This window comes from Diorhabda sublineata, chromosome 5 (genome assembly GCF_026230105.1).
Source record: "Diorhabda sublineata isolate icDioSubl1.1 chromosome 5, icDioSubl1.1, whole genome shotgun sequence".
Classification (NCBI taxonomy): domain Eukaryota; kingdom Metazoa; phylum Arthropoda; class Insecta; order Coleoptera; family Chrysomelidae; genus Diorhabda; species Diorhabda sublineata.
The window spans coordinates 36,367,056-36,381,141 of record NC_079478.1 but is presented as its reverse complement, the minus strand read 5'-3'; the positions used below and the strand labels follow the sequence as shown (position 1 = coordinate 36,381,141).

Below are 14,086 nucleotides of genomic sequence, written 5' to 3'. Positions count from 1 at the left end.
AAGGAAATAAATTTCGATTCGTCTATTGTTTTCTATTAACCGAAACGATAAAAAATATTCCATTTTGAATATATTTTTATATGATTCAACCTCGAATGTGTATAGTTATTTAAATAAATATTTTTCTATATAATTCAATATCCAAGAATTCAAATACAGTTATACACGTAATATGTTGGAAATTATGCAACCTTGAATATTATTTAAACATTCATTGGTTTTTAAATTTCGTTCTTCCAACTATAACAATGATTTAAATTAATTTTAATTGAAGATTTTCAAGTAATAAATAAATGAAATACACAATAATAAACACGGCAACGTAATGGCGACTGCGTACGATGTTTAATGACAGACGTTTACATCGTTGCCACGTTGTATCTTAATAACGTATTAAAATATTTTGTTCCAAAGTTAAATTGTATTTAATTACGTATAAATAATAATAAATTGATCGACGTATTATATTTACGTGAGAAATTGAAAAGTGAGGTTAGGTGAAACTGAATGAAACCAATATTTTGATATGCAATTTATTTCTTATACTATTTACCATTGGACAATACATTTTTTTTATATTAAATTAATTTATTAGATTAAGTTTGATACAAATTGTGTTTAAATAAATAAAGAAAACACACTTCTTGTAGACGAATAATTTTAATTAGCAATTCGTAATTTGCGTAAAAAACATGGATCTACATAAAAAGACGAAGAGTTGGCAACACTGACGCACTAACGTCAACGTTATGCGAGTGATGATTTTAGTTACACTTTGGACCAAATGTCAAAATAATAAATGTAAATCATAGACAAATATCGATATTTACGTGAAAATATTTATATAAAAATAATAATGAACGGAAAAACTGTTGGTGGATTAAAGGAAAATGAAATAATACGTCTTGAACAAGTCACTTTTTATCTAATTGATGTCTATATCATATATATGTATTTAGTTTGCTCCAGTCGTCCCTACCAAATTCCCACTTCACACTTTTTTATATATATAACCTCAAAACTGTTGTTAACAATATGGTCTACGAACACGGCGTTGGAAATTTCATTTTTAGGAATGCTTTTGATTAGAATAATTGCTAAGAAAAGTTTTAAGTTGATAAAAAAGTGTATAGGAGAGTTTAATGTATTGGGTAAGTGTTTAAATTATCAAAAAAGTGCGTGGGATGAATTCAGTCAAATGGAAAGTCCTAAGAAGGTTCTAATGTAATATAAAAAAATTCCGATTACGTTAAAATTATTATGAAAACGTCTAAAAAATTGCAATTGACAAAAAGTTGTTTTGATGAATACGAAAATTCAGATTATTTAAAAAAAAACCTTTATATATAAGTTATAATGATTAAAAGTGCCTAGGAAGATTAAAATTATAGAAACAAAATGTCTGAGAAGATTTGAATTACGAAAAAAGTGTCTAGAAGGATTTTAATTGTTCAAAAAGTCATGAAGAAAATTGCAATTATAGAAAAAAGTATCTGAATAAATTTCAAATATGAGAAAAGCATCTAGGAATATTGCAATTGTCAAAAAACTGTCTAAACAGAACAAAAAATTAAAATCATCAAAAATCAAGTTGTTTAGACAAGTTAGAAGGATTAAAAAGTGTCTAGGAAGGTTCTAAACTAAAAATAATGTGTCTGGATAGTTCTAAATTAATAAAAAAACGTCTAGAAACGTTGCAATTGTCAAAAAACTGACTAGGAAGGTTCTAAACTACAAAAAAAAGTGTCTGGGATGATTTAAATGATTAAAAAATCCACTGTGAAGGTTTTTATACTGTAAAATATCACTGGGAGGATTGTAATTTTGAAAAAATGTGTCTGGATAGGTTTAAATTATTTAAAAAACGTCTAGAAACGTTGGAATTGTAAAAAAACTGTCTAGGAAGGTTCTAAACTATAAAAAAAGTGTCTGGGATGATTTAAATGATTAAAAAAAACACTGGGAAGGTTTTTATACTGTAAAATATCACTGGGAGGATTGTAATTTTGAAAAAATGTGTCTGGATAGTTTTAAATTAATAAAAAAACGTCTAGAAACGTTGGAATTGTCAAAAAACTGTCTAGGAAGGTTCTAAACTACAAAAAAAAGTGTCTGGGATGATTTAAATGATTAAAAAAACACTGGGAAGGTTTTTATACTGTAAAATATCACTGGGAGGATTGTAATTTTGAAAAAATGTGTCTGGATAGTTTTAAATTAATAAAAAAACGTCTAGAAACGTTGGAATTGTCAAAAAACTGTCTAGGAAGGTTCTAAACTACAAAAAAAAGTGTCTGGGATGATTTAAATGATTAAAAAAACACTGGGAAGGTTTTTATACTGTAAAATATCACTGGGAGGATTGTAATTTTGAAAAAATGTGTCTGGATAGTTTTAAATTAATAAAAAAACGTCTAGAAACGTTGGAATTGTAAAAAAACTGTCTAGGAAGGTTCTAAACTATAAAAAAAAGTGTCTGGGATGATTTAAATGATTAAAAAATCCACTTGGAAGGTTTTTATACTGTAAAATATCACTGGGAGGATTGTAATTTTGAAAAAATGTGTCTGGATAGTTTTAAATTAATAAAAAAACGTCTAGAAACGTTGGAATTGTAAAAAAACTGTCTAGGAAGGTTCTAAACTATAAAAAAAAGTGTCTGGGATGATTTAAATGATTAAAAAAAACACTGGGAAGGTTTTTATACTGTAAAATATCACTGGGAGGATTGTAATTTTGAAAAAATGTGTCTGGATAGTTTTAAATTAATAAAAAAACGTCTAGAAACATTGCAATTGTAAAAAAACTGTCTAGGAAGGTTCTAAACTATAAAAAAAAAGTGTCTGGGATGATTTAAATGATAAAAAAATCCACTGGGAAGGTTTTTATGCTGTAAAATATCACTGGGAGGATTGCAATTATGAGAAAATGTGTCTAGATGGTTTCAAATTATTTAAAAAACGTCTAGAAACATTGAAATTGTCAAAAAACTGTCTAGGAAGGTTCTAAACTATGAGAAAAGTGTCTAGGATAATTTCAATTATTAAAAAAGCGTCTAGGATAATTGGATTTGTTACAAAACTGCCTTAAATTTTTAGAAAAACTTCTAGAAACAATAGAATTATCAAAAAAGTATCGAGACTATTCCAAAACTCCAAATTATCAAAAATAAAACTTTCTATACATGCTAAAAGTATTACGAAATGTCTAAGACGTATTTCATTTTCTGAAAAGTGTCTAATGAGATTAAAATTACTAGAAAAATGTCATGACGGTTCTAAAAAACATTTTTGAAGGGATCGATTATTAAAAAGTTTCTATTATCAAAAAAAATCTATCAAAACAAATTTCAATAATTAAAAAAGTATCTGGGAGGGATAAAATTTTTTGGAAATGTCTATAAAGAACTTAATATTCAAAAAAAATCTTTCTGGGCAGGGTTTAGAAGATGGAAATCGTTAAAAAATTGTCTAATCAAATTTCGTGTATTCGAAAAGTGTCTGGAAAGGTGAAAATATTAAATAAGGTTATAATTCTCAAAAAAAAAACATCTGAGAAGGTTTAAATTATTGAATAGGGGTCTAGTGAGGTTGACCCCAATTTCATCCCTTCATCTAACAGGGTTAAATTAACGCAAAACCCTCTAATAGTCATTTCCATTGCACCACGTCTCTAAACCACCTGAATTAAGAGAAGTGGTTCCACCACGGTTCAATTGAAGCTCAGACATTATTTATCGGTCAAATGTACCAGGTAGATCAAGAAGCCGTTTCGATACAACTAAGAACATTAATGTATTTTCATAATTACTGGATCATTAGCTTATAGTCAACAAAAAATGATTTTTCCATGTCTACAAAGTAAAAAAAATACAAAAATTAGTAAAAATATCACAGGCAGCTTATTTGTATTCATCATTTTTGTTTTGTTTCAAACTGATGTGGGTGGTAGATACAAAAGAATCGGTGTTATTCAGATACGTTTCTCTTTTTATTACATAGAGCTTCTTCATAAAGTCGTGATAAATTGATTTCTTGCAAATAAATATGACAAATATATAGACACCTAAAAAAAGAAGATTTTTCCAATTGTTTCCAACAAAACCACTAAAAACAATAAGTCGTTTCGAGTGACGTAAATTAAAATGTCGGCCATATTGTCGTGGATGACAAACAAAAATTTTATTTTATTTTTGGCTGAAGAATTCGTTGTTTCAAGCATTTTTCCATTATAATTAATATTTTTCCGAAAAAAAATTAATTTTCTATAATAAATAAGACAATATGGCAGCTGGTTGTGACGTTATTTCCAAATAACCTCTCAATACGACCCTTATTTTAAAAAAAAGAAGAATTAGATCACAGATTCACTTTCATTTAGATATTTCACTACAATTGTATTTGTGAGAAATAAATTAACGCCACCTAATGATGTGAATTTGAACTACTACTGTCACAATATGGCTGAATTATTAATTTTAGTCAAACAAAACCATAGATAACATATTAAATATGTGATTCGTGATCTAAACTATAAATTGTTAATCTATGATTGATTTATAAATTTTTTGAAATGATACGGGGGTTAATCCAAAAGTATTCGTTCGTATTTATAAAATTAATTATATTTTCAAAGCAGCACTTTATAAACTCATATTAATAGAATATTTGGTTTGAGTAAACATTTTTTTTTCAAATATATTCACTAAATGGTCATTTGTTTACCTTGTAAGCAATTAATGGAGTCTATAACAATTTCTACAGTCATCCAAAAAGTTCCCAAGTTATTCATGTCGACGAAACCAGTCACGGTGTCCATTATGAAGGTTATGCCCATTATAACCGCCAATTTCAAGATCAGATATAACCTAATAAGTATTAGAATGTTAAATTATGCACAATAAATTGGATTTAATCATCATTAACTAGATTTTTTGAGATATAAACTTCCATGTTGGATTTTAGAGAACCGAACAATTTAGAATTATCGAAACTGTAGTCAAAAAAGTATTTAATCGTTTATTTAACTTGAGTTATATGTTGATTTGGAATTCATGCTAATTAACGGAAAATGTAAACAATCTGGCAACGTCGAGATGAAGGGTATTGTCGTTGGAACAATGCAAACCCGTCAGTATAACAAGAAACGATTGAAAACTATCATTTTTATTAATAGTAATTTTATTTGTTACGTAAATAATAAAGTCGTTTTTTCAAAATAGTTTTTTTCACAATACAAAATATAAAATCCGAGAAAATACATTTTATGTATATTTTCGTTAGATACGACATCTAGTGGTATAGTACGAATCTTGATAATTATAGCCGAAGATTTCTTCCCGATGTGAACGTTTTTGTTCGTAATATGTAATAGTCCAGGAAAATTAGGAAAACCTCGTAATTAATTCAATTGAAATTTGTTCGTACAAAACAATTGTAGATATTAAAGTTGTTAAAAAATCCTATTTTTTTATAGAATTATATAAATCGTTTTTTAAAAAAAAATTTTTTTAAACGTTAATTTTGGAAAATTTGTCGAATATTTATTTATGCCACAAGTATAGTAAAAATAAACAAATAAAATTGATATTACACAGATATATAGAGGAGGTGTTTCTAAAAATGTTGGTGTTTTTAAATTTCGAAAATTCAAAATGGCGGCCACGTCATTTCGTTTGGTATTATGTCGGACTTTGACTTTTGGTATCTCGGCTTCTAATGATCGGATTTTGAAATTTTTTTTTCGAAAATATGTCATTTTTAAACAATTTTTGTTCAATCAATCAAAATAGTAGTAAAAATTAATTTTTTAATAATAAATTTAAAAAGAAAATCTAAAAAAATTTTTTTTTCACTTTAAGCGTTAAAGAAAGTATAAAATCGATTTTTTTTATTAAAAACCAATATTTCCACTATAGATTGCAGCAAACTACATCTCGAAATTGTTAATATTAATGAAATGAGAAGAAATTGAAAAAATATATACAAAAGTTCAGCTTACGCGGCAGCCATTTTGATTTTTCAAAATTTGAAAATATCAACTTTTTTAGAAACATTTCCTCTATATTTCCATACAATATATGTTGATTTGGAATTCATGCTAATTAACGGAAAATGTAAACAATCTGGCAACGTCGAGATGAAGGATATTGTCGTTGGAACAATGCAAACCCGTCAGTATAACAAGAAACGATTGAAAACTATCATTTTTATTAATAGTCATTTTTTTTGTTACGTAAATAATAAAATCGTTTTTTCAAAATAGTTTTTTTCACAATACAAAATATAAAATCCGAGAAAATACATTTTATGTATATTTTCGTTTGATACGACATCTAGTGGTATAGTACGAATCTTGATAATTATAGCCGAAGATTTCTTCCCGATGTGAATGTTTTTGTTCGTAATATGTAATAGTCCAGGAAAATTAGGAAAACCTCGTAATTAATTCAGTTGAATTTTGTTCGTACAAAACAATTGTAGATATTAAAATTGTAAAAAAATTCTATGTTTTATAGAATTATATAAATCGTTTTTTAAAAAAAAATTTTTTTAAACGTTAATTTTGGAAAATTTGTCGAATATTTATTTATGCCACAAGTATAGTAAAAATAAACAAATAAAATTGATATTACACAGATATATAGAGGAGGTGTTTCTAAAAATGTTGGTGTTTTTAAATTTCGAAAATTCAAAATGGCGGCCACGTCATTTCGTTTGGTATTATGTCGGACTTTGACTTTTGGTATCTCGGCTTCTAATGATCGGATTTTGAAATTTTTTTTTCGAAAATATGTCATTTTTAAACAATTTTTGTTCAATCAATCAAAATAGTAGTAAAAATTAATTTTTTAATAATAAATTTAAAAAGAAAATCTAAAAAATTTTTTTTTCACTTTAAGCGTTAAAGAAAGTATAAAATCGATTTTTTTTATTAAAAACCAATATTTCCACTATAGATTGCAGCAAACTACATCTCGAAATTGTTAATATTAATGAAATGAGAAGAAATTGAAAAAATATATACAAAAGTTCAGCTTACGCGGCAGCCATTTTGATTTTTCAAAATTTGAAAATATCAACTTTTTTAGAAACATTTCCTCTATATTTCCATACAATATATGTTGATTTGGAATTTATGCTAATTAACGGAAAATGTAAACAATCTGGCAACGTCGAGATGAAGGATATTGTCGTTGGAACAATGCAAACCCGTCAGTATAACAAGAAACTATTGAAAACTATCATTTTTATTAATAGTCATTTTTTTTGTTACGTAAATAATAAAGTCGTTTTTTCAAAATAGTTTTTTTCACAATACAAAATATAAAATCCGAGAAAATACATTTTATGTATATTTTCGTTAGATACGACATCTAGTGGTATAGTACGAAACTTGATAATTATATCCGCAGATTTCTTCCCGATGTGAATGTTTTTGTTCGTAATATGTAATAGTCCAGGAAAATTAGGAAAACCTCGTAATTAATTCAGTTGAATTTTGTTCGTACAAAACAATTGTAGATATTAAAATTGTAAAAAAATTCTATGTTTTATAGAATTATATAAATCGTTTTTTAAAAAAAAATTTTTTTAAACGTTAATTTTGGAAAATTTGTCGAATATTTATTTATGCCACAGGTGTAGTAAAAATAAACAAATAAAATTGATATTACACAGATATATAGAGGAGGTGTTTCTAAAAATGTTGGTGTTTTTAAACTTCGAAAATTCAAAATGGCGGCCACGTCATTTCGTTTGGTATTATGTCGGACTTTGACTTTTGGTATCTCGGCTTCTAATGATCGGATTTTGAAATTTTTTTTTCGAAAATATGTCATTTTTAAACAATTTTTGTTCAATCAATCAAAATAGTAGTAAAAATTAATTTTTTAATAATAAATTTAAAAAGAAAATCTAAAAAAATTTTTTTTTTCACTTTAAGCGTTAAAGAAAGTATAAAATCGATTTTTTTATTAAAAACCAATATTTCCACTATAGATTGCAGCAAACTACATCTCGAAATTGTTAATATTAATGAAATGAGAAGAAATTGAAAAAATATATACAAAAGTTCAGCTTACGCGGCAGCCATTTTGATTTTTCAAAATTTGAAAATATCAACTTTTTTAGAAACATTTCCTCTATATTTCCATACAATATTAATTTGATTATGTTATTTTTAATATAATTACGGTATAAATAATGAAATGTTGAAATTTTCGAAAAATCGAGGGTTAAAACAATTTTTTTGCAAATTTTGTTCAATAATTTTATACAGCATAAAATTCCCTACATGCAAAAATTAAAGAGATTTTCGAAAAATACTAAAATTTCGAATTTTTCGACTTTTTCTTCCCAGACTATAAACCAAATACCTTAACCCGACTATAACAACATCTACAGTTTAAATTTTTCAATTTTTCGACATACTCGCGTAATTATTTCAACAAAATTATATTCATCGGCGTAAGTTAATCAGAAATTTTAACCACAACATGGCGGACGATCTAATTTTCTTCCATTTTATAGTATGAAGTAAATTCTAACCTCACTTAAAACTCACTTCTCTTTATCCTTATTAAATTTAGCTTTCTTCTCGTTCTTCGTATCATTGATACGTTCAATCTCATTTTTTATCCTCAAACAATACAAAATGGTTCTGATAAACAGGAATGTATTCACTAGCTGGATCACAAGATGCGGAAGCCGCAAAAAAATTAACAAAGCGTAATTTCCTTGCACTAAAAAAAACAATTTTCTAAATCAAATAATTTTTCAACCACAAATTTGGCAACACGGCTCGATACGTCACAAGTTATATAATCATTGTACAACCGCGTGCTTTACAGCGTTGCCAAATTTGATAACACGAATTTCTTCGATCGATAAATTTGTCGATTAACGAAATTGACACTTACTAGCTACTAGGAAGCAAGCAGTCGTGCCAACGTAAGGTTTAAATGAAGTTGGTAACACGTCGGTAACACTGAAGCCGAATACAACCAAAGTTAGAATCAGAGGGGCTCCCCAACCGTATACCATATAACCCAACAGTTTCTTCATGTCATTTCTTTGTCGATACGTTCCGATCGAATGTTTCGTAGTACTGAAATAACCAAATTACGTCATGATTAACACACATTCCGATCTGCGAATTTCGTTCGTTTATTTTCGTCATAGTTCGTCCCCTTTCGTATGTTTGCATAGGTTGATACCGCCTACGCGCAGATCCGGCATCGCCCTATGCGTTAATATGTTTATCTCAAAAACAAGGCACTAAAATTCAGTTTTGCCTACTAAATTTGTTTGAAGTAATGAATATTTTTGATATGAAATGTTTTTTTATATAATTTCATCATTTTAATATGAAAAAAAAGTTGTTTGGTGGGATTTTAATCGTAAATTTATATAACGTAAGTAGGTGTTAAATAAATTGATTTCCGAATTCAAGGTGTGGTATATCAAATGTCTGTTCTGTATATTTTCGTTCTAAAAATAATATCCACTTTACGAATTGTATAAAAACGTTATTATTTTATAAATAATTATTTTTATATTGACAAAAATAACGTTGTCTGAATAAACTTTCTCGAAAACAAACAAATAGAGTTTAAAATAGCTTTCGACTGTGAAAATTACGTTGATTTTTATCAAAAAATGAGTAATTTAGATCTTACAATATATTTTAACCACTAAAACGGTGTTTTTGTGTATATAAACTACATTCAGGTGATAAAATTAACTCAATATTTGATATTACAATCACCCAGATTTATTATCAAGGTCAATACACTCGACTACCAACTAAATTGTAAATATTTTACGCTAAAATGTTCAAAATCTTACCCAAACGTAAACCAGATGTCCCAACACATAACATTCAACCATGTATAAGACACACTAGCAAAAAAAATCAACATATAACCTAAAAAAAAAATGTTAATTATACGCAAAAAGTAATGCACCACATAATTCAATATAAATACATTAAATATCGTAAAGCACCTGTATATAGTTATATATTGTCAAGACAAACGTTTACTATTGGCAACACCGCAGTAAAAGTCGTTTCCGTATTATTTAAAACAAATAAAAAAGTGTGGTTAAGTGTACTTACCGACAATGTGACATGAAATATCTTTCGGTTGCAAATCGAATTGCGTATAAGTCAAAAGTGCGTATAAACACAAAGTACCAACGCAATAATTGATTAAAATTTTTCCGAATAATTTCTTGGTTTGTTTGAGTAGGACGTAAATTATTATTGTCAGTGATAGGAAGATGCAGGAAAGTATCTTCGGCCATTTTGTGTATCGGAATTTAGGTTTGGGTGGGGTGTTCGGTATGCAATTGAAGAAAAAGTATCCATTCATGTTATGTCTGTGGGCGTGTTCTATACAGTATCCGGTCGTATCCGTTGGTTTTTCTATTACGAACGAATTCGTCGTGTTTTTCCAATATTTGAATTCTCCGTTCTTTTCAAGGTTAAATATGTACCTGGATTCGTTCATCAAGTAGAATTTTCCGTCGCATAAAGTTGTGTTGTGAATAATACCGAACGGTTCTGAAAAAATAATAATGAAAGTTATTTTCATAAACGAAATATTTGTCCATTTCGTCTGCTACGACTTTGCGATGTTGCCGCGCTTCAAAAATTATAAGGAGATTTGAGGGGGGAACTAAATTACAATTTTATTGCTGAAACTTATTCGAGGGGTGGGTTTAAGTATAAAACACGCTATGCTACGGGGTAGAAAATAAGTTTTATATATTTTGTCGTAATTTAGAAAAAAATGGAACGTCTTTGAGTAAAATGTATTTTACAAAATTTCTAGATCTTGTGAAAATCTACAATTTCCTCTTTAAATTTTCATCATTCATCAGATTTTTCACAAAAATTTCCGTGAAAATCGAACCATTTGTTTAAAAAAAAATCATAGCCCGCAAATTTTGAGGTTATGCGAAAAATGTTTCGTACAAAAATGGCAGATTTTTGTATGATCTACAACTTTTGTAATAGAAATTTTTTTCTAGGATGCCCCATTTTTTAGTAAATCCAAAAAAAGTCCTCTTATACCCCATTTTCAACCCCTAGAACACAAGATGGAGGTTTAAATTTTATTTTCGTACTTTAAATTCACACACTTAATACTTTTTTAAACGTTAGCAAAAACCTAACGGTCACTATGTACCAAATCTTGCTTATATAGTGTCCCTCAACTAAAAATTTTACTCGGTAGAAATAAATTTTCACATTATATATCATAAATATAATTTTTGGCACGAAAAATAAAATAAAATTGGCATATACAAAGTCAATAAAAATGAAAATTAATCGCTACTTTGTTGGTAGTTGAAAACTATTTGTTTTAAAATACCCCCACGCAAAATTTACGTTTCGTTTCCCATTTCAACCGAAGAAATATAAACAGACTATAAAATTTTACAATCACTTATTTCGAAAATGTTTAAATTCAAAATTATCGTTGAAAACACATAAAAGTATATTAAAAAATGTGTCACGTGTATAAAATTGAATATTTCATTCAAAATATTCATATTCTTGTGTCAACGATGTTATGTAAAACTGGTTGCATACGTAAAAGGTAATGACGCACATTGGGTTGCATACCATATAAATATTACAATTACTACAAGATTGTTTTTTATAGAATATATCTGGCAACTATGCTTTTTTACGTTCTTAAAACGAGTTTAAATACATTTTAAACCCCTATACAACACCACTGGTTTATTAGAACTCAATTTACGAGCGGTAACATCAATGATGTCACATCATCTTTCATCATCTGTATATAAAATTTGTGGTAATAATAATAAATAATTTTTTCTATAAAATTGACTCAAACTATTTACGTTTTAAATATTTTTTCACAAAATACATTCAAATCAAGTTAATATCTATCGTTTCATGAATGCGTCGATACAAAAGTATGGTTATGTTACATTTTTACACGTTTTTAGTATTTTTTTCCTTCCGGTGTGTATATCTACTCGTTCCGGATATTTTTATTTGTTATTTTTATCATATAACATCATATTTTGTCGTCCCTATATTTATATTTAGAGTAAAATAATAAAAAAATAACGAAACCCTTTCGATTACTTTCGTGTTTCTTCGTGTACGTCTTTCGGAATTGTTCGTGTCGTAAAACACGCCCTATATACATTTACTATATAAATATTTAAATAACTTTCACCGCCATTTAATAAAAACAAACATTTAATCATAATTATTTTTATTATTTACACTGATTGTAAATAACCGCGATTATATTCTATAATTGCATATGGCTTATAACTGATAAAACCGTGTATTTCCAAAGTGCGTTTAATTGACATAGATAACTAAATCATTTCGAGTTGATGGTAGTTCTAATAAAAGTAATAACTCTTTTTATACATTTCGTAATTAAATAATCAGACCGTAAAATTATAAACAACAGAAGTATCCCTTACGTTAATTTGATTCAATTCCCAACGAATCGTTTCGCGACGATTCGGCTGTACCGGATGGATTTGCGCTGTTGTCAGATTGTAAAAAAAAATTCCCACTTCCCATATGGAAACTATATTCTTATTAATATTTGCTTGTTATGATTAGGATAAATCGTTAAATTGATGTAAATAAACGACATAATTGTTTTATGTTTTTATTAGCTGTCACATGATATGAAAATATAATAAATATTCACAATATGTTTAGAATTAATTTTATTAAATATTTTCTATATCAACTTTTATCTTTTTCGATATTGCGTTTTGTATTATACCGAATATATCAAGTTTTACACTTCTGTGTACGTATATTTATACAGTATGTCCCTGATAATGTGGTATTTAACAAGGTTAATGACCTATTAGAAGTTTCCGGTCATCATAAGAAGTTTTTCAGACTTTCCAGCTGATATGATGATGAATCTTTTGAATAATCATCGGTCTGGAGTTTCTACAGTATGTCCCCGATGAATTTAGACGTATATACGAGGTTCGTCGAAAATATAAGTTGGTTAACTATGTTGGGACGTTTTATGTGACGAAAAATCATAAAAAAAGTTTGTACTTACCGTTAGGTTGGTCGATTTTTTCGGAAAATTCCAAATCTATTCCGTTTACATAAGAATCCGAACATTTATTACTATTTACGTAACTTTTTCCATCTGGACAACACTTTTTAATACATTTTATGTAATTACAAAAATCGGTATTATTTTTACATTCTCTTCTAATGAAGCCGGTACTAGTTTCGTCTATACAATAATCCCCTTCAGTTTCGAAATTTTCGATAGAATCCATTTTCGTATCTAGTATCGATCGACACCGTGGAAGTCCCACTGCAATGAGGGTAGTTTTAATGAAATTATGTTCGTAGGTATTTTTTTTATCGCACGAATGCTTCTTTTCGTTATAAATATAACCTACGGGGCAGCATTTTGGGAATATTTCATCTTTAATCGGTTCCTTTTTGATTATAATTTTCCCGGATATTTCAAACTGGTAAAAATCCGTGCTAAATTCGACGCATTCACCCGTACTATTTTCAAGGACGTCAACTCGCGGTACTAACACGCCGTGTCTTTTAACGTAATCCGGGACGCATTTATAAGAATCTCCAATTTCTTGTAAAATTTCCCCGTTTTTACAACATTTCCCGTACGATTCACCGTAACCACTTTCCCATAGACTGAACAGATTTATCGCTATCAATAACAACATTATTTAATTATTATTCAAACCGCTCGGTTGTTGTTTTTAACATTGTTGCAAGATTGGCGACCGTTTGTTGGTTTTTTTTTTTTTTTGTTCGTGTTCCGTCTCACAGAAACTTTGCCGGCGAACTGAGAGAAGCGGGATTGAAACGTTAGACGATGATAAAAGATATTCCCGTACCGTTTATCAAACACGTGCGCCCTATAGTACGGTCAAATTTAACGTTTTTCGTTTGCGATTGAAGTACGACATCGGTATTCACATTTCAAAATTATTTACGAATTAGATGAAACACCCTATATTTTTGCATACGGATTTGGAATCAGCTTGATTTCTTTATTAGAATAATATAT

General features: G+C 28.1%; 1 protein-coding gene across 2 annotated transcripts; it reads right to left on the bottom strand.

Annotated features, from left to right (window-relative positions):
- Positions 1 to 519: 519 nt before the first annotated feature.
- Positions 520 to 13,863, bottom strand: LOC130443995 (probable G-protein coupled receptor Mth-like 6). 2 transcript variants are annotated; one of them, XM_056778942.1, is made up of 7 exons: positions 13,091 to 13,863; positions 10,120 to 10,566; positions 9,849 to 9,927; positions 8,921 to 9,108; positions 8,566 to 8,743; positions 4,725 to 4,867; positions 520 to 3,853 (listed from the first exon to the last, which is right to left on the bottom strand). In XM_056778942.1, the coding sequence occupies exons 1-7, from the start codon at positions 13,737 to 13,739 to the stop codon at positions 3,807 to 3,809; spliced, it is 1,731 nt and encodes a 576-aa protein (XP_056634920.1). In that variant the 5' UTR covers positions 13,740 to 13,863; the 3' UTR covers positions 520 to 3,806. The 2 variants fall into 2 exon arrangements, with proteins under 2 accessions (XP_056634920.1, XP_056634919.1); XM_056778941.1 differs by having other exon boundaries at positions 520 to 4,065; positions 13,091 to 13,862.
- Positions 13,864 to 14,086: the final 223 nt, after the last annotated feature.